General features: G+C 40.3%; 1 protein-coding gene across 4 annotated transcripts in view; it reads left to right on the top strand.

The window, feature by feature from the left end:
- The window catches only part of EPHA7 (EPH receptor A7), a 166,237-nt gene that overhangs the window by 135,639 nt on the left and 5,934 nt on the right, over positions 1-24,664 (top strand). For 3 of the 4 annotated variants that reach the window (XM_081906993.1, XM_081906996.1, XM_081906995.1), the window contains exons 7-14: positions 1,344-1,512; positions 4,279-4,387; positions 5,350-5,405; positions 10,572-10,697; positions 13,333-13,518; positions 14,110-14,171; positions 15,359-15,568; positions 18,558-18,707. In XM_081906993.1, the coding sequence (XP_081763119.1) occupies positions 1,344-1,512; positions 4,279-4,387; positions 5,350-5,405; positions 10,572-10,697; positions 13,333-13,518; positions 14,110-14,171; positions 15,359-15,568; positions 18,558-18,707 (1,068 nt within the window). The remainder of the gene's footprint in view (positions 1-1,343; positions 1,513-4,278; positions 4,388-5,349; positions 5,406-10,571; positions 10,698-13,332; positions 13,519-14,109; positions 14,172-15,358; positions 15,569-18,557; positions 18,708-24,664) is intronic. The other variant, XM_081906994.1, reaches the window with a different exon arrangement.

Raw genomic sequence — 24,664 nt, forward strand, 5'->3', positions numbered from 1 at the left:
TCCCTGGCTGGGGACTGGGAAGGATAAATGCCCAGTGCCTGAGCCAAGGTCTTCCTACATCTGAAACTTAATAAAGTTGTGGCCAATTTTAATCCCATAGCACGTTGTCTTGAGTCATTATTCCGTTCAGGGGTCGCCTGAGGTTGGGGGGACTATGCCTGCCCATGCAAAGTTATCCGTCAGCACCACTGAAATTAATGGAAAGTAGGAGCTGAGAAGTGCTCTAGTTAAGCTTGCACAGAGAAACTTCCAAATGGGCTCCAACCTATAATAGATTCAGGTAATTTATGGTTTAACCCAACCTTAGGTTTTCCATGTGTATATACACATGGAAGTTGAATGCACTGACCAGCAGTTCACTAGTTATAGCAGACATGCAGATTCACACATGTGAACAGTTGTCCACCCATACAGCTCTTCTTTATTATTTATTTTTAACATTTATAGATCTTCCAATATGCCCTCTAGGTGGATCATTTTAAAAATAAATAAATCATAAAACATAAAGAATTTAAAGCACTAAGATTGATAGGAGGAAAGCCCAGTAAAACCATGCAACCAAAACCATTCACAAGCAGCATAAAATAATTTTAACACACCATTAAAACTCAACTTATTTTTTTGTTTTGTTCCAAATTGATTTTCTTTGTCCTTTGCAAAGCAGTGCACACACATATCTCCTGTAGCTCATGGACAGCTGTTACAGTCAGAAGACCTCCTTTTCCACATTGAATCTTCACCCAGGATACACAGCCAGGGTCATGTAGAATGACTTACTCTTTATCTGCCTAAATGAAAGTAAAAAATTATATGAAGGAACAATAAAATACCCCATTTTCAGAGCTCCAGGGCAAGGTGGTGGGGATGAAATAAATTGTGTGGAGATATAGCTTGCTGTGTTACTTAAAACCTGACAATACACTATTTGAGCCAACTGATGATCAGCCAACAGAAACTAAAGCATCATACAATGAAATACGAAAAGGCAATGACATTCCCAGAGCCCAGTAAGGCAGGCCTTGGGCTTTGAGAAGGAAGTGTGAGCCCTGGCGGCTTCTTCTAAAAGCTGAGCTGCCAAAAAACAAACAAAATGGGTGGGCAGGAACAAATGAAGAGCAGGGGAATCCATTTATTTCTTTATCCCCCCCCCCCCCCAGGTTGTGATCGCATAAGCAAAGCGAGCACCATGGATAGTCTTGGGAGTGGCAGGGAGGAGATGCTCTTTGTAGCAAATTGAAATAAAGTGCCAGGACCAGGGGCTGTTATATAGCCATTGGTGTAATGGAACACATTTGAAATCTCTGGTTTAAATACTATCCAGTCATTTATCTTTGCTTTTCCAGGACCAAAGGGAGAGAACTTACTCAACAGTGAAAACCAGAGCCACCTCTGTATCGGTGAATAATCTGAAACCAGGAACAGTTTATGTTTTCCAGATTCGTGCGTTTACTGCTGCTGGCTACGGAAATTATAGCCCTAGGCTAGATGTTGCTACACTAGAGGAAGCCACAGGTAAAAATTAATTGCATCTTCTTTTAAAAACATTTTTTATTAATATTACATTATGACACTTTCCTCCTTCATATTTCTTTTTTCTTTTCCCTTTCTACTTCACTTGTTTTCTTTTTCCTTGAGAAGCAAGCTTGTTTGATGTATGTCAAGTGTAAAACTTTAATTATATCTTATGCCAATTAAGAGCATCAATATAAATGAAAACACTGTGTCTTGGTAAGAAAGGTTGGAATGGTACTTGGGGAGACAACAGTTGCCCTGTGAAAACAGCCCATGTATATGTCTTATTTTAATGAGCATCTGAATTTGTGGACCCCTCATTTCTTTCTTGATAGCACATCAGCGCCACTTGTTTTCTGCCTCTCACCTGAAATCTCAAGTCTGTCATTAGATGTCAGGCTGGCTCAGTGCCTAAGCCTGCAGGTGAGACCCAGATTAGTTATACCTCTCAACTTTCAACTCATAGTCACCCCCACACCCTGAAAACTATGCCACAAGAACAGAGTGGCCTTACGCTTTGAATTCTCCACTGGAAAACTGCATGGATTGGAGATTTATTTATTTTAATTTTTATTGATATATCATAAACATATGGGCAAACTAACACATAACTATACAATAACATATTCAGTATTAAAAAATCTAATTTCAGAGATATTGTTACATCTAGCCAAGTTTTTAAGATGAGTCTATATAGCCCAACCACAATGAGGAATGAGTCATGGGAGGAATATTTCTATGAATCTCCCTATTTATATAATCAAAAAAGGGAGACTATTCCACATCAAAACTATCCAGTTCGGCTTCTCTCCAGACTACATGTCTGACCAGATGTTCATATAAAGCAACATTATTTATTTTTTAAAGTATACATAATACACAATAATTCATTGTCTGGCAGGTTTATTTATTTAACACTTTTTTAAAAAGTTAATATTAAACTTCTCACCTCTTTGTTCCTAGTTAGCTATTGTCTCCCTATGACTCATGCTTCTTAAGCGTTTTTCTTCTTCTTCTGACATAAATGACATGGCTTCTGGGGCCAGAACTCTTGTTATTGGAGTTTAGCGCAGTAAATAATTTACTGATACTGCAGATCTTCATGCAGTTTTCAGATCTTATTTATGTAACTTCAGTATGGACCATTCTTTTCAGAATCAGAAGAAAACAAGTGAAAAGTCTGAATTACTTTCAGTTTTAGAAAAAGTTGCTAACACGTGAGTGAGAGTTTGTAAAACATACACTCATCGCTATTGCTTTTATTATTTTTATTAATATGTAACAATTCTTAGCGGGAGCGAAGTGGTGAGACAATGTGACATTTCTCAAGCCTGCCACCTTGCCAGGGGCAGGAAGTAATGGGGAACAACACATTTTCCTCCCTCTCAAGTGGTTCTTCTAAAAAAAAATAATAATCACCCCTTTAAAACCATTTGAGGAATTAAGACAGCTCCAGAATGTAGATAACAGGCCCAATCATGGAGTCCCTTGAGGAAACATAGGGGCTTTTGGAGCCAATGGATTTAAGGCTGCCCTAGTTCCACTCTCAAGGGATGCGGGTGGCGCTGTGGGTTAAACCACAGAGCCTAGGACTTGCCGATCAGTAGGTCGGTGGTTCGAATCCCCACAACAGTGTGAGCTCCCATTGCTCGGTCCCTGCTCCTGCCAACCTAGCAGTTCAAAAGCACATCAAAGTGCAAGTAGATAAATAGGCAGGAAGGTAAACGGCGTTTCTGTGCGCTGCTCTGGTTCACCAGAAGCGGCTTAGTCATGCTGGCCACATGACCCGGAAGCTGTACACTGGCTCCCTTGGCCAATAAAGCGAGATGAGTGCCGCAACCCCAGAGTTGTCTGCGACTTGACCTAATGGTCAATGGTCCCTTTACCTTTACCTAGTCCCACTCTCAGAACACTCTGTTTTGGAATGTAATTCTAGTCACCGACAGCAGTAGATCTGCACCTGCAACGTTCTCCACAGGCGCATCGGGCAGGCTCTGTGATGGGCATAACCACTCCTACCTCATAAACCCACTCCAGCCACTGAAATTGGGTGTTGAGATATCTGCGCCTATCCTGAGTTTATTTAATCCACAGCAAATGCTAATGGAAGTTACCGTGTTAAAGTTGATGGAAATAGATCTAAATCCATAATTGTTTGGTGCAGTTTTAAAATACTTGTAACTGGCAGTACAATCCTCTGCATGTTTTTCATAAATCAAGTGTGTTTAGTTCAGTGGGACTTATTCGCTGGTGAATATGATTACAGCCTAACAATGCAACCCTATGTGTGTCTGTTAAAAAGAAAGTTCAGCGGGACTTTCTGTTGCGTTATTGTGTATAGGATTGCAGCCTTCATCTGTATCTATCAACCTTCATAAATATTTCAATATTCTCCTATCCCATGCTGAGATTGCTGCTCCCCCCCCCTGCCACAGATATCCTTGTGTGTCTTTAACAGCCGCATGGCTGGGGAAAACCCAGTAGGCACCTTTTCCTAATATAAACATGTAGCGAGGGCAAAACTGCACATGTTGAATTTCTGTGCCTGTCAAACTGTAGTTAGACTCAGGACCTTTGTCAGGATAATGCAGCAGACCTGATCGTAGCTAAGACATAAAATGTCTATTCTGCCTTTTGGGGTTAAAAAAGAGATAACCTGTATACCCACAATAGTCTCTAAAGTTGTAGAATTGTGCCAGAATCTGTTTCAGAACAGCATATTGGATTCATCTTTAACATTTTCTCTCTCCTTTTTCTTGTTGGCAGCCACTGCTGTCTCCAGTGAACAGAATCCTGTAATAATCATAGCTGTGGTAGCAGTGGCAGGCACTATCATTCTGGTCTTCATGGTTTTTGGCTTCATCATTGGACGAAGGTACTGCTTATGGATATTAAGAGAGTTGTTAATAGCTAGTTTATATGAATTATATTTTAAGAAATTTTTCTTGGGCCATGCATTGGCATCTGTAGGGTTTTCAACTTAAATATTGTAATATTTTCCACTCAAAGCATGGTTTGCTAAAAGCTTTGTTTTATTGATAGCTATTTTGCGAAAACATGACAGGGACGTTCCATGAACTTAAGCAACTAGAGTGATTGGTTATTTGAATTTGTTCATTGACTCTTCCGTAATATTCGTGACAAAGGCCAAGATCCCAAGGGCCTAACCCTAACGTTTGGGAACCAAAATACCTTGAGATACATGAAAAAGTGTAGGAAATAATAGAATTGTAGACATCTAGTCCAACCCCCTGCAATGCAGGAATCTCAACTAAAGCATTCATGACAGATGCCCCCACAACTTCTGTTTAAAACCTCCAATGAGAGTCTACTACCTTCCAAGGGAGTCCATTCCATTGTCAGAACACCTGAGAAAGTTCATCCTGATGTTTCGTTAGAATCTCCTTTCTTCTAACTTGAAGCCATTGGTATTGGTCCTAGCCTCGGGAGCAGGAGAAAACAAGCTTGCTCCATCTTTCATGTGACAGCCCTCTAGATATTTGAAAAGGAACTAATTGGGTGGGTTGCTGTGTGGACTCAACAATTCTTAATATGTGTGCTGAAGTACTTTTCACCTATGGATCGGAAGGCAAATTCACTAAGTGGTTACTGAAATGCACCACTCCTCATACATGCACACTTTCCAACAAATTTTTGTGTGAGCCATAGCAGTATACAGGTTGTAATTAAGGATGAGTTTAAAACATACAAGGGTGTTATATTTATACATCCTCTTATATCCATTTCATATCTAGTTTTCACAATGGGGGAAGGGGGAAAATCAACCTGTAGTTATATATTATTTTTGTGAAAATGCCCTTCTCTTTTTTTATATAGGCACTGTGGCTATAGCAAAGCTGATCAAGAAGGAGATGAAGAACTTTACTTTCATTGTAAGTGTTTTGCTGTTATTTCCCCCAAGAATTTCCAGGCCAATTATAATGCATTGGGACTGGCAGTAATAGAATAGACACAATACAAAAACAACATTCTTGCAGAGGAACAACTATAATAAATTTTAAAATGCTGTGTAAATGGCAAGTGTGAAGTTAAAAACTGTAAAAGAAGTATGACCTCTTCCAAAAGTACATAGAATAAAATCAACACTGTTCACATGGCAGATTTTATTGCTGTACATTTGGATGATATATAGTTGTCTCCAATCCACATTTTTCCTTTGGTTGCTTTTGAATAAGTGTTTCATAATATCCTAATGGTTCCCTCTGAGATACTGTGATTGATTGCTGTTGGCCCAATAGCGATTTGATTTATTTTTATTATTTGTGCAGGAAAGTTAGGATTCATCCGTTGCCCAAGGCTTAAGGCAATTCAGTAAAAACTATATTTCTAAATTTGTCTCAGTGATTAGCCAACATAATACTTATAGAACTTAGAATAACTGGTGAAGAAAATAGGCCAATCAACCAATTAGTATGTCAGTGCAATCTTGAGTTTTATTGATATTATTTTTTTAAAAATCCCCTGGTAAAATCAGCATTACATAGAAGAGGATCAGAAATAGTTATGTGTAATATAATACTCGCTCTCCAGCTGCTATGCTTAGTGAACTCAGAGCTGCCTAGATCCTGTTAAAGTTTATCTCTGTTGATAACATCACCTACATTTCAGTAGAAACATCTAGTAGTCACCTCTGTCTACTCAATAAAGGCTTTCCTCCCATAACAATATTTTGGGTATGATCAGATCCCAAATGATTGTCTGCATATAAAAACTAGTTGTTGATGAATTACATTGTTCTGCAATCAGAATGTGTAATTGATTGAAGAATTATAGCATACATTTAGGAGAGGAGAATAACTTTGAAATACACACCAAAAGTTCCAACGTACTTTTGTTTTCTTTTGAGTTGACCATCAGTTCCCACAGCGCTTTCTGATGCTTTCTGGTGGTGATTCAATGAAAATTGATTGCATGTTGCCTTTCCCATGGATTTCAATTTAAATCAATTCAAATCTCCTTTTTAAATCTGGTTACTTAATTAACAAATAGATTGAGCAGTGCAAATTAGACTGAGTGGTGTAGGTTATTCAAACATGACTTGGTAAAAAATTAAACTTTTATTTTTCCATTGTGCTGTGGAGGCTGGTCCTTTCAGAGTAATGGGGCACTCCCCCACCAACCTCTGTCCTCACATGCCCAGTCCATGGGATCACATGCTAGCTCCCTCATCTGTCTCGGTGTTGCCCTTGCAGAACTTGACAGGCTCCACTGCCATTGTGCCTCTAAATAAGCTGTTCACTTGTGAAAACAAGTCTTAAATTTGTTCCCTTCACATTAAATGGAAAAAAGACGCAAGATTAATTAACAGTCTGTAGCCACCATTGTGAGAGCCAGTGTGGTGTAGTGGTTAAGAGTGGTAGTCTCCTAATCTGGGGAACCGGGTTCGTGTCTCCGCTCCTCCACATGCAGCTGCTGGGTGACCTTGGGCCAGTCACACTTCTTTGAAGTCTCTCAGCCCCACTCACCTCACAGAGTGTTTGTTGTGGGGGAGGAAGGGAAAGGAGATTGTTAGCCGCTTTGAGACTCCTGAAGGGGAGTGAAAGGCGGGATATCAAATCCAAACTCTTCTTCTTCTTCTACTGGTTCATACATTGCGTAGATTATTCACTCTAGTATTCACTCTAATCAAGAATTTCCTCTATAAAGAGGCAAACTATTTGTATGATTGATAAAGTAAAGTCATGAATTTCAGTGGAGCATCTATAGTTATGATACACAAATTAATATTTTAGGCTTCATCCAAAAACATCATTCCTGTGGGTACATCTAATTAATATTTCAGATACAGCCCAACAATCTTCCCCAGCATGTGTAGTAGGCGTATGGTGAATTTAACTTTCTACTAGAACCTCTTCCATTGCTTTGAATGCTCCTTGAGAGGGTTCCCTGGCTTTCAGCAGTGCAGTAGAAATAAAGGGCCTGAAAAACCCCTTTGGTTGTCTAGATGTTGAGTCGCTGCCCTTGGTCTTTACTCTTCATTTTTATGTTGCAATGTAATTCTTTATTTAAAAGATTTGCAGTCTTTCAGAACATCCTGCTCTCACAAAGCAGTTTACAAAAGCAGTATAAAATATGATGATGATGATGATGATGATGATAATACTCAGGGCACACTGCCCTTAAAAAACAGTTTAAAACCACACAAACTGCAATAACTAGAAAAGTAGCCAAATAGTAGTAGCCAAATAAGTGCTGTTCTGGTGGTTCCTTAGTGTTTAGTATTTGGTGATTCTATCCAGAGACTCAAGTCAAAGTCACATCAAGTTTTCTCTTTCACCTTTCCTCCTTTCATAAAATTTGATCAGCCTGAGTTCATTCATTCTCTCTAAGTCTAGATATGTCAATACTTAAATCACTTCATTAAACTACGGATTGAAACCATTCCTGCCTCATTCAAGCCTTGCAGGGCACTTTACCTAATAAATGGAAAATAGTAATAGCAATCAGGGTTATCACGTTCTGAGTGCATGTTGTTGTTTTTAAAATGAACCATTTGCAAATATCCCACTGTTGAAATGAAGCTCCTCTGAAGGATTAGAATCTTAGTAACACCATCTTATTTTAATTGTAGTGAGGCTCTTCATATCTTTAAAATACTGCAAGGTCTTTTCAATATTCCCTACCAAGTGATGTCTGAGAAAGAAATGAAATTAAGCATTTTTTCCCCTTTACATGTGTCTACAGGGAAAGTGAAAGTGCTAGCTGGAGAATGCTTTTCCCCAGCATGCACTATTTTTAGATGATATGTTTTAGGGAAAGAAAATGTAAATAGGTTAACAGCCTAGTCTTAATAGTCAGAAACTGAAATTGAAAATAACACTTCATTCCTTCATTGTATCCCTTTCAAGAAATCTAGTTATCCAATATCTAGGGAAGCTTACAGTCTGTCAGAAAAGATTACCAACCATGAAGCCAACCCGAAAGTCTTATGATTTTCATTTTTACTTGACTACATTTTTAGAGCCTTTTGATAAAAAGCATAGTATTTAATTTGATATGATCATTGTTTCTGGGGAGAAACAAAACACAGTCTTGAAGTCACTGACGATTTCCAATTTTGCATCCTTTTGTTCCTGTGGTATACAGACAATTTTCTTATATGCTAAAACACCAGACTGAATCTTCACAGTAACCTGAAACACCAATCCTTTTAACTAGCTTTCAGATCAGTGAATTTAATAGAATGTCCAGTCTTCCCATTCAATTCCCCTCAACTTTGAATGATCCCAAGTGCTATGTTTTTAAAGGTATAACACAATGGAAGAGTTTAGTCAACCAATTGCAATTTACATTTTGTTTCCTCCTACCATTTTCTTTTAACAATGTCTTTGAATCTGAGGGAGCACTATTTCACGTTGGTATGCCAAGAAAGCGTTGGCCTGTCAAAATGTTTTATGACAGCTTGAATAAAGTACCATCAGAGACCCATTTACGATTCACAAGGTTACCTCCAATCCAGGCTCCTTATCGCAAGCACAAGAAGATGGCTCATTCTCCATCTGCTTGCTTGAGAGCACAATATAGGCAGTTAACCTATTGTTTTCTGCTCTCTTTCCCTTCTGGTTGGGGACGTAAATAAAAAATGAGCCCTTATCAGCTCCAGAAGCTGAGCCATTATTATTATGATTAGCACTAAACCTATTGAAAAATACAGTGCAGCAAAAGTAACCTCTGGGGAAGATGTGAAATAATTTCTTGCAGATCCTCAGTATGCCTATTCAGCTCCGTGGATGACCTCCACATCACTAGCATTCTTTTCCCATGGCATTATTTTTAATAATATAGCTGCTGCAGTTTGAAACATGTGATACCTGCTGAATATGTCGCCCATGACTATTTCATTAGGACCTTTCTCAAAATTGATGGAATCTGTGTCTGAAAACTTCTTTTCTCAACCCCCTATCTTGGTGATTAGGCCATTGTACTGTCTAGGAAAAAGCATTCTGCTTCTTGTATTTCATCCCATAACCTCCCTACCACCACCACAAACAAACCAGTGTGCTCAAACTACAGATGTAACTGTGTCCCAAAGAAACAACGTAAACACACCACTTGCCCTATATTATTCATTTACTAATTAAATTTATATATCACCCTTTGTCCTAAAGGAGTTCAGAGCAGCAATTTATGGCTATCCAACATTTGGTCGGGAAGATCAATGTGAAATTCTGAAGGGTGGGGAAACATTGCATTCACTTTCTACAATACCGATCTGCACATTTTCCTACTCACCAGTACACTCACAGTTGGGGAAGATATGATAGAATCTTGTGGATAAACGAAACAAGAGAGAGCCCAAGAAGGTGTATCATTTATATGTCAGAGACAGATAAGACTGTCAAAATGTGATGCCACTTTGTGTTAGGGGGAAAAAGAGGTTGGCACCGGTTATATTTCATCTCAGAATAGTCACCTTTCTGATCTCTGCCCTTACAGTATCTTCCCCCTCTTGCTTGGCAAGCCTACCAAAAGCAGGCCAACACCAGCAGCATGAAAATAGGTTGTGAGAAGGCACAGAGGTATCCCACTGCCCCTCTCTTCAGGAAGATTCAGTTGGGTGGAGGTCTCAGTATATTTTTCAGAACACAGGATGCGGATAAAGACAGATACTCAAAACAATGAACTTGTTAGAAACATTCACTCCATTCACTCAAGACAATGTAAGTGTAAGGTAGGGATTAGGAACTAGAACTTCCAGGGCCAAATCCGTATCGTCTTTTGGCTGTCCCAATTGCCAGTCCACAGTTAATGGAGTGAATATTGACTGTGGCAGCAGAGCTTGCAGGTTCTACTGGGGAAGAAAGAATTGGGTTTTCACCTTTCACCCCATCTCAGATGGGTTATCCTGCAAAGTTGCTTGCTGACCACAAATGTAAGGGATAGGGAGGTGTTTCCTGAGAAACACCCGTTTGCCTTACCTAGCTGGCTCGACAGGAGCCTCACTGTTCTAGGGTGCGCTCTGCTTAATGAAATTCCGGGATTGGCTGCACAATAAGTGCTTTGCTTCATCACAGTCATGCTTTCTTACATCATTACAGTTAAATTTCCAGGCACCAAAACCTACATTGACCCTGAAACCTACGAGGATCCAAATAGAGCTGTCCATCAATTCGCCAAGGAGTTAGATGCCTCCTGTATTAAAATAGAGCGTGTGATCGGTGCAGGTAAGCTCGCTGTGGCTTCCTTATACAATTCTTCCATTTAGCTCGGATTGAAACTCATACATCATGATGACAGGCAAATAATTATATCTTGCGCATGGAGCTTTTTGCCTATGCCAGAGTGGTTAAAAGCACTGGAGCCGCATTTGCTCATAAATGTAAAATAAATAAATAACCAGTCCAGTGGTCCAAAACATGTGTGTGTATTTCTATTTCCTTTTAGGAAAATGAAATGAAAATTGTGTTTTACAAATGCAAATAATGTCATTCCTCCTCACACATTGTTGAGAGAAGGTGGTGCATTTGAGTTAAACACCTGATGGCTATATTTGCATCAATATTTCCATTAAACTCCAAGAGAGGCTTACTTGTATGTGTCTATATAAAGAACGACATTTGTGTTTGTTATAACTAAAAGCTGGCTTTACAAAATAAGTTTTTCTTTGGGGAATGTCATTGGTGCCATTTTTAAAGTATTTTATTGCTATAAGGAGTCCTCATCTTAGCTCTTGTGAGTGATGGTAATTGTGCTGTCATTACATTGCTTTTCTTCCTTTTTCCCACATACTTAGGCAGTGGTGTTCATGCTCTGGAAACCTGTTTCCATTTGTTTGCATTAATAAGATATGTGACACTTTTATTATTATACTGTTTCATGTAGTGAAATTAAGTATCCATGGGCAAGAAAAATATCAACTACCTGGGACTCCTGGAGGAAACATTCTTTGATTTCCTGTTGTTTTATGCAGTACTTTTAAGTCCTCTTTCCCCCCTCTTTAAATCACTCCTGCAGCAGTGTGACAAGTGCTGTAAATTACATATAATAGCTCTTTGTTGTTGTTTTTTAAAAGGGGAGGCGGGCTCACTTAACTTAATGTGAAAACAGATGAAACCTATGCATGCAATGTCAGTGTGTATAGGACTGCAGCCTTAGAAGATGTTAATGACGACATTAACTAAAACTAAATTCATGTACACTCCTGATTCAGAATATTATCTTAAGTCATGCAGCAGTCTGTCCCACTGGAATTCAATGGATGCTCCAATCTTGTTTTTGAATATCTGCTTTCGGTGCCAGCATAAGCACATGCTTTCACTGTAAACACTTATTTGCAGGCACAGAGGTGAGTAATAACCTTCAAGTCCCAGTTCTTAAATTCAGCAGAGGCATCATTATAACATTTTGGAGCAGATTTGACACAACTACTTTATTTTCACCATGCAGATAACCTTCCCGCATGAGCTGGAGCCTCCATGCAAAACAACTGTTCCCATTGATTGATTGATTGATTGATTGAATTTATATAACGACCTATACCCAGAGGTCTCAGGGCAGTTCACAGAACAAAATCAAAATATAAAACCACACTATATATAATCAAAATAAAAATAACAACCTCCCCCCCCCCAAAAAAGAAGCACATTTTAAAAGGGCATAGGATGCTTTGCTTTGCCAAGTTAGCTGCATTGAAGGCCTGCTTCCAGGAAAACTGGGTCACTGTTTCTCCATATCCATTCCAGTGATTTTATAGAAGTCGAAGCAGCCCCCTTTAACAAAGACTGCCTCTGGGGGAAAAAAGTTAGCAAGTTTAGATAGGTTCAGAAATTAACCATGGCATTTCCCAAATTAAGAGAAGGCTCATTTCTGAGCCAGTCCAACAACACAAAGCAGGGGTGAGCTTGCCCATCTGTAGACAATAATAATCAATAGCACTTTGGTAGACTAAAGTTGTATAAACCCTTAATTCACAGCAAGTGCTCACTGGCTTAGAACTTGACTAAGATAATAGATAAGGGTCTGTGGTTAAATAAACTTGAGACAGCACAAAACAACAATCTTACTTTCCTGCTCTTGTGGAATTCTGATTCAATTTGATTTTTTAAAAGGAAAATTAATTTTCTGATTGATTTTGTGACTACAAACTCAGAACTCTGCTGACAAACTAAAAGGCAAATATGGAAATGTCAGTCCTTTTGGTGGTGAAGTGTTAAGTGTAATTGCCTTATTTATATTTCAATTCATGGGTCATACTTAGCAAAGACTGCGAGGAAAATGACTGTTGCAACAGCCTGGCGATAAAGCAGAAAAATATTTGCACGGTTTATATCAAGTAAACATATGAAGTATCAGTGTGACAGACAGACAGGCAGCATCAAAGATTTTAGCATGTTTCTCTGCTAATGTGGTACACTCAACTGAGGAGTAAAGGTTCTCAGTTCTGTGAGTAGTTGATTTTGATGAGGGCAGTATAATTTTCTGTTCCCTGCCAACATGTTTATGATACTCCTGTTGTGCACAACCATTGCGTGCTATACTATTGTCTGTACTGTACTATTGACTCTGCCATCACAGTCCTTCGCTTTTATAGCTTCCTCACGTTGCTATAGAATAGGCTGAAATTTGCTCATTTGCTCTTTTATATTTCTTTGATTTCAACCATGTGCTTAAATATTTTCCATTGAAATTACTGCAGCTTGGAGGCATTTAACCTTGGTTGGGTTATGCCCTTGTTGATTTGATTCAAATCTAGCATAGCATTAAGTGGGAGTGTTCAGTTGACATCTAAATGCATTGGACGTATGTAATTCTGGTCCTGTATCAGTGATTTCCTAACAGACGATATGTTTTCCATTTCAGGAGAGTTTGGAGAAGTATGCAGTGGGCGCCTAAAGCTTCCAGGCAAGAGAGATGTTGCTGTGGCCATTAAAACCTTAAAAGTAGGCTTCACTGAAAAGCAAAGAAGAGATTTTCTTTGTGAGGCGAGCATCATGGGACAGTTTGATCACCCCAACGTTGTTCATTTAGAAGGGGTGGTTACCAGAGGTAATTAACTACCAGATCTGACCTTTAGACAACATACTAAAAGGCAATACATTGTTACAAAGTTTTCATAGTCAGCAATTCAAAAGACAGAGATGTGCTGCATAGATTAACAGATTTTCTTCTGATGTGTAACTAACTAAGAGAATGCTTAGTTTATGCAACAACATTAGAGAGAGAGAGAAATAAGATCAGTGGATGATGAAAAGATGAAGAACTTTGGAATATTTATTTTTCCTAGTCCCATTTAGCCTCAAATACCATGTAGGAAGATAAGGTTTCTTATGTCCTTTCATATTATCTGAAGTGCCATTTCCCCAGAATTCTCTTCACACAGCGGGAGTCAGGAGAACGCACTGACATTTTGATTTGTACGGTTTAACTTTTGCGAATCATGACCATATTCCGCACACAGACATTTAAGGGCCTTTTAGATCTCAGTAACAGTTTTGGAAGCTTCAGGAGCACTCATGCCTCAACTATTCAGCCCTTCAAAGGAACAACATATGTTTTATCAGGAGTGGAGGGAACCACTCTGCTCAGATTATGATTCCTTTAAACAAAATGTGCCCCCCTTTCTTCTTTCTTTTTTAGGGAAACCAGTCATGATTGTAATAGAATACATGGAGAATGGAGCTCTGGATGCATTTCTCAGGGTGAGTGAATGCTAGAGGGAAACATACATAGCACTTCAAAAATAAAATATATATGCTACCAATTTAGCATAATAAAACATTTTCAGTGTAAAATGAGAACACGCCAAACATTAAGAGATCTCTGAATGGTCTCTGAAAAATCAGATTAGAAATTAGAAGACCAGACGGGATCAAACGAAAACATTTTTGGCCATCTAAGTGATCCAATGTGGGACAGATATTGTGGTTTTGATTACCATCATCGAAAGGGACCTGAAGCCATATTGTGGGAACACATGCTTCAAAATCATATTTGTATCTTTTCAACATTGTAGAAAAGAAAGAGTCCTTAAATTAAGTGCAGCAGTAATTCAGAAATGAAGGAAGCATTCCCTCCCCCCAGTCCTAAGAGAGATTTTACAACTTTTTGTGACTGTTTACCATTTATGGTAGACAACTTGCTAAACACTACAAAGTCCAAAAAGGAAAGTACATAACTGTTAGCATCAGTTAGCTAAATCTGCTGCATGGATCCCCAAGTATAATATTGATAATCATGGGCATAGCCAGAGGGGCAGGGGGGGGGCAGCTGTCCTCACCTAGAGTGAGTAAAACAATAGAAATACTTAACTAACTGACCAATCACATCAGTTCTGCCACCCCTAACAAAAATCCTGGCTGCGCTCATGATTCGTATCATAATGTTTCTTCCCATACTCACAACAGCTACTTTCCTATTATGCAGTTCACACTTTAGGAGCATGGATGCCAGCATAAATGCCATGTAATATATACTCTTGCCCTCAAAATACATTTTTACATAAAGCTAAGGACCAGTATATTCATAGCTCTCATGGAGTAACCCATTCCTCTACCCTTTGGAAAAGGTTTAATGAAAATCAGGATTTACACATATATATTCATATACTAACAGGGTTTCTCTTACGATTGATCTGCTGCTAGGGTGGGAGGTGGGGGTTGACGGACTGCACATGTGAAGCCCAGAGCGACACTTCATGTCTTACATGTGGGCTGTGGGAGGCAAGTCATGCATGAGATGGAGGCACTAATGACATATTACATGTGGAATTTGCAGACACGGGGCTGTGGGAGGCCTAGCCTTAAAGCACCAGGATTTTAACAATGTTTTTATCCTTCCCTCTCAGCTGCTCTAAGACGCATTTCTCTGCTTCTTTCTTTTACTTCAGAAACATGATGGGCAATTTACAGTAATTCAGCTGGTGGGCATGTTGAGAGGAATTGCCGCTGGAATGAGATACTTGGCTGATATGGGATACGTGCACAGGGACTTAGCAGCACGCAACATTCTGGTCAACAGCAATCTTGTTTGCAAAGTGTCAGACTTTGGCCTCTCCAGAGTTATAGAAGATGACCCAGAAGCTGTCTACACTACAACAGTGAGTTGCATATTAAACGGAAAAGAGCACAGTTCGCTCAAGTATATTGTTGCCCATTCCCCACTCCCAGGAGTGGTGAGAATTTCCAAGGGCTGTGCTCCACAAGTCAAGCGACCTTTAGATGAAAAAAACACTGGTGACCGGTGGCATTTTTGCATTATTTGTGTTATTTCCAAATACATATGTAGAGCACAGGTGGAGGCAGGTGGCATGCACATTCTTACCACTATCCCACATCAGGTCTTCAGGGGTGCCCTTATCCAATTCTCTGTTCTTTCTCCCTACCTCCTGTTTTTGTTTCTCACACACAAACTTATTTAGAGAAGTAGGTGTGTGACTTGTCCAAGATCTGAATGCTTTCCAGTATAAAAGTCTCTATCTGCCAGACATTAGCTCCCATTGATGAAACATCATCACTCCAGTATCCTGGGCTAGTGACAAGCAGGGTTTCTTAACAAAAGAATTGCCGGCCAATCATTTAACTGTAAGGGTTAATATTAAGAGTAATAATGCAATAGAACTCCATGCAAGACTCAGTAGAAATGGGGGGGGGGGCGGAGACTGGGATTGAGGGGGCAAGCCAGGAGGACGTGGTAAAGATAGCGCAACTAAAATAAAATGTGAATCCCACCTCACTAATTTCAAAAGATTAAGAATCCTATTAATCTCAAACTCCTTGAAAAACAGCTTTCTCTTGAGTTCAGCAAGTGGCTGTCCTTTGATACACACCTGTTCTAGCAGTATACATTTTCCAATCCACACACATCAAAAGTTCTCTTTCATGTGAGACCAGTGCTGAAAAGTGGCAGCATGGAATATAGGTGGGAGCTATGGATAACAGGTTGAAGTTGTGAGACTATTCTGCCACAGTCCACACCAATGCTGATTACCACGACAGACCAAAATGTACCTGTTAGGAACAAGGGCAGAGTCTCACCAAGACTCAGTAAACTGTTAATGTTGGGGATGGGAAAGTTTTTCAGCCCAAGCCTTAGGGCTACATTCCCTCATGAAAAAAAATTTCAGTGGCCAGCTGTCAGTAAAAACAGTGGACAAGGCCAAAGCATTCACATCCCCCACCCATCCACTAAACCGTCTCTTCTGTCCTGCTTCTGTTTCCCCCTGCCCCTCCCCCATGCAGCACTTAAGAGTTTAAAACATGCTCCTATTGGCACAAATGAAAGTCTACATGCCGCTTTGGGGTGACTTTCACGTGGGTTGCAGCTCATGGGGAGGTGAGAGTTAGGCTTCCCTCCACAGATGCAAACCTATCCCCCCCCAAAAAAATGATTCCATGCTGCATAATATTTCTGCTTTTAAAAGCTTGCATTGGTACCAGTGAAAGCATTTTGTTTTTAAGTATAATTGCTGCAAGTATTGCAGCACAGAGGGAGGGTTACTCCTAGCACCTAACGACCCCTCCCTTCCCGGAAGAAATGCAAGCTTTTTAAAAGCCTAAATGCTATGGGGCAGGGTGAAGAGAGGAGGCTGTGAGTTGGATGGAAAGGCCCTACAGGCCATATGGGCCAGAGGCTCCTCACCAATGGGTTTAACTAATCAAGTAAACATGTCAGCACATGCAACAATGGACCTAGAAGAAGAAGAAGAAGAAGAAGAAGAAGAAGAAGAAGAAGAAGAAGAAGAAGAAGAAGAAGAGGAGGAGGAGGAGTAGTAGTAGTAGTAGTAGTTTGGATTTGATATCCCGCCTTTCACTCCCTTTAAGGAGTCTCAAAGCAGCTAACATTCTCCTTTCCCTTCCTCCCCCACAACAAACACTCTGTGAGGTGAGTGGGGCTGAGAGACTTCAAAGAGGTGTGACTGGCCCAAGGTCACCCAGCAGCTGCATGTGGAGGAGCCGAGACGCGAACCCGGTTCCCCAGATTAGGAGTCTACCGCTCTTAACCACTACACCACACTGGCTCTCTCAGGCACCCGGGGAGCAGGGGGAGCCGCCCAGGGGGAGTGATCAGCACCCATTGGGGGCAATTGGCATCCAGGGGGGTGGTGCAGCAATCTGCCCAGGAGGGAATTTGTCACACACACACACCCTATGGCCTGTAGGGATGACACCCGGCCGTCCACCTTCCTACGCCCCTGAGCACATGCTAACAGCAGCTCTAACTATGCAATTTGGGACAACAGGCTTGAAATAATTCCTGTTAATAATCCTAAACTGACTCAGAGTCTCAGAGTAAAGGTGCCAGTAAAAAAGGGGGGAGGGAAAATTCATGCTCATTAGCAAGCTCATTACAATACAACAGGTGTGGGTAAGTCAGGTGTCCTCCACAATAATTTCCATCATCACTGACCATTCTGGCTGGTGCTGATGGCAGCTGGAGCTGAAGAACATCTGCAGTGCCAAAGGTTCCCCTACCCTAAAATACAGTACCTGTGGAGCTTTCACCAGTGCTCAAGGAAGGTGCATATTAATGTCATTGGCCCACAGGTACAATGATTGCTGCTGTCCTCTGCCAAATGCTGGAGTCTGGCATCTGCACACCGCTCTTCCAGCCCAGTCCTCTAATGGATGTTTTTATATTCTCTTGAGCTCCCTGAATGATGGAAAACCAACATGTTAGGAAGGATAAAGTGCATATTTAATTGTGGAGGTTCTCAGTACATTACAAACTAGTGTATCGGGAAGATGTCAAGAATAAGAAAAAGTTTCTTCCTGATATTCTAGTTTTCCATGTATAATAAACATTTATATCTCATTATATTTAACCATGTCATCCTTGCAATGATCTGAAGTGGTGCAGCCTAGTAGTAGCTGCTCTGTATATCGTATAGGTTGACTCTGTAGGAGGGAGGAATGGCTATAATCTGTGAGATGATGTAAGAGTTAAAGAAGCACAGGTATGATTTACTTCCTTGGTTTTAATTTTCTTTTATGATTGCAAGAAGATCTAACAAGCTGCCTGTCATCTAATGCTTTCATGTATGGATGGTGTTACTGTAAGTTTGTTTCAGAAACTTTCTTTTTCCATAGGGTGGGAAAATACCAGTAAGATGGACAGCTCCCGAGGCCATACAGTATCGCAAGTTTACATCAGCAAGTGACGTATGGAGTTATGGAATAGTAATGTGGGAAGTCATGTCTTACGGAGAGAGGCCATACTGGGATATGTCAAATCAAGATGTAAGTTCCAAAAATGCATGTTCTGTTTCTTCTAATGCACAGCGCTGGATAATAGAATTTGCAAATGATATATGGATCAGGGTTTTCTCTCTAGCAACACACCCAAAGACTTGAAGAACAACTAATAATAATATTATAAAAGGGAAATAGAAACTTATTTTGGAAAGGTATAAATTTATTAGCACTAGCCAGCTAATGGGAAGCCAGCTCAAGGGCTCCCACTAGTACACTGGAGTTTGACCACTTCCTCCTCCAAATCCACTCCGGAGTGTGTGTGAGGAAGGGGTGATTGTTCCATCCGGCAAATAGAAATGCTTGCGCTGACAAAACAATTGCATTAATGTGATGCTGAATTCCACATATTGTTTTAATTATCTTTTTAGCTACATCTCTATTGCTTTATCATAAATACTGGTGCTAGCTGTTTCATTATTTTATAGTTCATTAATAGGGCATAGCAAGCAGCATACACAGAAAGAGACTACATAAAGCATAACCTAGTAGGCAAATAGCACAATCCTGCACATGTCTACTCAGAAGTAAGACCCATTGAGTTCACAGGTAAGTGTGTAGAGGACTGAGCCAAAAGCTGGGATAAGGGTCAGTTATGATGTTCAGGCTTTTCCAGCCATTGTTGCCTTTAAAAGGTAAAGGTACCCCTGCCCGTATGGGCCAGTCTTGCCAGATTCTAGGGTTGTGCGCTCATCTCACTCTAGAGGCCGGGAGCCAGCGCTGTCCGCAGACACTTCTGGGTCACGTGGCCAGCGTGACAAGCTGCATCTGGCGAGCCAGCGCAGCACATGAGACACCGTTTACCTTCCCGCTGGTAAGCGGTCCCTATTTATCTACTTACACCCGGGGGTGCTTTTGAACTGCTAGGTTGGCAGGCGCTGGGACCGAATGATGGGAGCGCACCCCACCACGGAGATTCGAACCGCTGACCATGCGATCGGCAAGTCCTAGGCGCTGAGGTTTTACCCACAGTGCCACCCGCGTCCCTATTGTTGCCTTTAGACATCTTAAGAAGTCACTCTTGGTGTTTGGAGACCTCTGAAAGCAAGTTGGCAAGGACATGCAAGGGCACTTTGGATCCTAGACAGTTTTGGGGGGTTTGTTAAAGCCCACAAATTCTGTACGTTTCAACAACACCATTACAAAACCCCCCAAACACTAGCCTATTAATCATCCTCTTCTAAAACTTAGAGAAAGGGAGTAATGAATAACTATTCATCCATAATAGCTGATTTCTTCTCAACATTTTACAACTGAACCTTTATTCCATGTTGTCTTCATTGAAAATAATATAATCCTACAATAAGAAAACAAACCCTTTTCATAACACTATATGCATCCTCATTCTAGGTAGGACTTAGGCTGTCACTTTTTTCCCTTACAAAACAGGAAAAAGTGAAAACATGTAGTCATCTCCACACCCTTGATCTTGGCCTCAGGCTTGTTTACACAGGTGCAGATTGAGGGCTTGTTTACATGGCATCCAATCTAGCCCTTACAAGAGTATTTTAGAGCAGATTCTTGTGTCTGGAAGTTCCCTGTGACTAACCCTTTTGAAGAGGATTATTCCTTGAACAGGGTAGCCATTTTCACAAGCAAGTGGGGAGGGGACTTGGCTTTACCAAAGCTTTAATTTTAAGCACAAAGGTCCATGGCTGTGGAACAGAGCTATATCTAAATTAGTTCTTTATTTGGACACAAAATATTTCTTCAGATAAATAGACGGTACAGTTTGGCCTAAGTTACAAACTTACTTACAATTGTAATCTGAGCTTCTAGTGACAATGCTACCTCCAGGAGCATCCCCAAGCTGTTCTTTTGGCAGGAATGCAACTCCATTCAGAACAGACCATCTCCCTGGCTCCTAGACGCTGGTGCTGCCCACTATTCCTGCCTCCAGCTAGTAGGAATTCAGTCTCAGTTTATAAGCCCTTATACAGCTCAACACCCCCAGTACTGGTCCAACATCTAAAGAGCTTCTCCTTATTCCCTGGATGACTTCTTCCAGTGCCTTCATATAAATGTTAAAAGGTATGAGAGACAAGATGGAACTCTTGCTGAAATCCTCAAATACACGAGAGGTTAAATGCACGGCTGACCACAAGCTTTGACATTGATTCAACAAGGAAGACACCTCCTGCACCTTCCCTTTGAAGAGAACATGGCAAGTACAGCTGTTCGTATACATCTGCCCAAGACTGGACAGATGAATGGGCATATTCCTCTGTGTGGGCTGGCTCTGTGAAGTTTGTCTGCACCAGTGCTGGCATCTCCATGTCCAAAGAGATGGAGGTGAAGTTAGGGCTGCTTTAGCATCATGCTAAATCTCTAAATCTGCTCTGCAGGGTAAAGAGACACTGCCCCGCCCCCTGAAACAACAGGGAGGGGAAGGAGAGGGGGACAAGTAGAATGCTTGTGCCAAGGTAGGGTTGGCACAGTACAGATGTGCTGGTGATGCCAATATGGTGCTCCTCCCAGGGCATTTCCACCATGCCAACCTTGCCACTGCTCTCCATGCCAGTATGCTGCAGTGACTCAGCTGAACAGAAGTCAAATGAGCAGTGCAGCCCTACCACATGGCCTACTGCTGTGAAAAACAAAGGACTAGGGAGAATTTCTCAATACAGGGAGGCCAATATTTGATGCAATGTGTGCTCTTTCCCTTAGTATGGTACTATTAGCTACTCTGGTTTCAACTTTATTGCCGTTATATAAAATATGGGAATCAAACTGCAGATACCAAGTGAATTTTCATTTATAAATAAGTGTGTGTGTGTGTGTGTGTGTGTGTGTGTGTGTGTAAATAAATGACGAGAGAAATCATGTTATTTCCCTGTTGTTTTTTAAAAAATGATTGACATCAGAGAGTACTTTTTTTGGTGCGTTTTTTTTCTAATCTACCATATAAAATCTAAATGATGAGTCAGTTTGGCAGAGAGCAAAGTTGTTAATATTTGACAGGTCTCAGTGTCAGAGATTTCATGGACTGTCAAAATATGGGCAAACAAGTCCTTGGGGCAGGGAGAGAGAAATATTTACATTCCCTCGACACCCAGTCGAGTTTCATTCCTTTTGACACCTTCCTTCTGTACTAGATTCAAACATAAAAGGTGTCTGACAGGAATCTAAGATGCCTCAAAGGCAAAGCTTACCTATCTTTCAAAAAAGACATAAGGAAAGAACTGTTAGGAGAAGGGAAAGCAACAGACAAAATCTGTATTTTCATACTTCTTGCTGAAATTTTGCATTGGGCTTAATGTATGGGCTCAATTTGAAAATAGGTAAACAGAGCAAATTGTCTGACAGTGAGAACAACATACCAGTTATATTCTAGTTAGCATTTAATTTATTTCCTGCTCAGCTGAAATGAAGTTTTCAGTGCAATCTTGCACATGTCTATTCGGAAGTAAGTCCCATTCACTTCAATAGGGCTTACTTCCAGGCAAGTGCATTCAAGAATGCAACTTAAATATTTTAAGCCTGGTAGGATGGGATGGGATGAGGATGTGTTGAACTACTGCTCTACAAACTAAGCAAATCAGAAAAGAAATGATAAACAAGCACAAGGGATAGTTGTGACATAGAACAATGGAATTGTGAACCCCAAGACTCAGCCAGTCCAACCCCCTGCAATGCAGGACTCTCAGCTAAAGCATCCATGACAGATGGCTATCCAACCTCTGTTTAAAAACCCCCAAGGAAGGAGCGTCTACCACCGTCCAAGCGTTCCACTGTCAAGCAGATCTTACCATGAGAAAGTTCTTCCTGATGTTTAGTCAGAATCTCCTTCCTTGTAACTTTACGCCATTGGTTCACGTCCTACACTCCAGAGCAGGCGAGGCAAGTGGTACCTAAATAAAGTATGTAGTATTCTCATTAATTTAGACTAAAGCTACACTTTTACAATCAGGTTTCACACAATCATGTTAACTGCATTTTGTGTCATTTGTATTCACCAGTACAGTATGTAAAGTGGAGTAAGTCAGATGAGAGGGACTAATTTATTTAATCTGGTTTCGTATGGCAAGACAAAGATGGGTTGGTACCTATTTTCCTACTGAAATAGCTAGTGTTCTTATCCAGTTTACATGGCTATAAATTCATTTAAATATATATTCACTACTTAAAATAGCGTATGTGCTGGAACTAAGCCAAATAATGTGAAAAATTGACCTCATACCATTTGTTGTTGTGGTGGTTTTAGTGCATCTTGTCGGTCCCCATCATTATGCTTTGACTTTAAATCTTAGAATCACTTACCTTATTTCTCTCATTCAGAATGGTCTTAAACAAAAACTATTTGAATTTCTGGTTTTATTTGTTCAGCGTTCATGTGTAAAAGAAGTATAAGCTTTTTCTTTTATCTTTTTAAAAAAGGTGAACCATTAACCTTTGCTGTTAGTCATTTCTCAACACCATGGAATATTCTACAATCAAGAAAATATATTTGCCATCATGCCTGCTAATGCATATTTTGTTGCACTTTCTTCTTTCATTGCTTCGCTTTTGCTGTCTAGGTGATATGTTCTGCCATGGTCATGTCTTGGATTTCTAGATCAATTGACGGCAATCAGTCAAATAATTGTGTTCCAATTACTGTGAGAGATCGACAAGGCGTGTCGTATTTGTATATCTCTCATCTCTAATTCCTTTGGAAATTCTGCGGAGTACTCACATTTCATTAATAAGTGTCTGAGTTGAATTTTCATCATAAACACATTTTTAGTTCGAAGAGCATAATTACTGCATCATCAATTTGTATAATTACACACACACACTCACAGAGAGAGACTGGCTTTCCACATGTATACCTTACACAGTTCTGAACTCTCCAAATTTCAGATTTGAAAAATTTCAGATTTGAAAAATTTGATGTTTAACCCAAGCTAAACACTAGAGCTCCAGGAATCTCTGTGTGTTTTATCCACACTCACCCATTACCATGCGTAATAGAGTTATAGAATAAGAAAACACAAAATTACAGCCATTGAAATGCCTGTGGCCTGAGAATGAACACGTTAGATAACATTAACCTTAGCATTATGGATATTATTTGAAGTAAAGCTGCAACCACAAAAGTGGTTTGTGACCTTTCAGTTTGAATGTGGAGTACCCTCCAACTTTGCAAGTGTACGAGAGCTCTGGATTCAGCTGTAGGTTTCCACTCAGAAGAGGGAAGGTGATATTGACTATTTCCTTCTCTCCCTGGCAGCTACCACAGCTTCCAAAAAAATCTCTTCTAGAGGACCCCACAATCCATAAAAAAAAAATTTTCGTAGGTGGGGAGGTGCTGGTGTCTGCAGCAGAGGGAGAATCACACACACAAAATTATGAGAGTGGATGCTTCCTTTGGTGATAGGAGCGCTAAGTGACAATCACCCCGTGTTTTCAAATGTTTACAATATTTGCAGCCTGCATCCAATGGGATTTTGGCTTCCTCTGTTCATATATATGTCATTGATGCCTGTGTATATGGCATTACACATTGTTATACTTTTCTGCAGTGCACTGGGAGATTTTGAAAATTCTTGGAGTCTACTTTTCATTCTTTAAAATCTTCCTTTAATTCACATTCCAACATGCATATATAATATATATTGAACAAAAGCTTTGAATTCTCACCAGCTTTTATTTATCATGACAGCTTTGTATCCTAGGGTTAACCCCAGAAGAAAGCCCCAAGGTTGGCTTTCTCTGTAGACTGCTGCAAAGGAAAGAGTCCTGTGCTACTTACTCCTGAGGAAGAAGCACTCTTCCTTAGCAATTGTAACACAGTTATGCCTTCGATATTTGAAATACCCACCCCACCCTGAAACAATATTTTAACGCTTTATATAACTTTTTTTTTTAATCAGCTCATTGCTTCCCATCATGGTTTCTTATCCTGTCCTAGGGGCATTTAGCAGTTTCCTATAATTATTTCCCCCTCCCTCTTTTACTTAAAC

This window comes from Podarcis melisellensis, assembly GCF_964234715.1.
Source record: "Podarcis melisellensis genome assembly, chromosome: 3".
NCBI classification, from domain to species: domain Eukaryota; kingdom Metazoa; phylum Chordata; class Lepidosauria; order Squamata; family Lacertidae; genus Podarcis; species Podarcis melisellensis.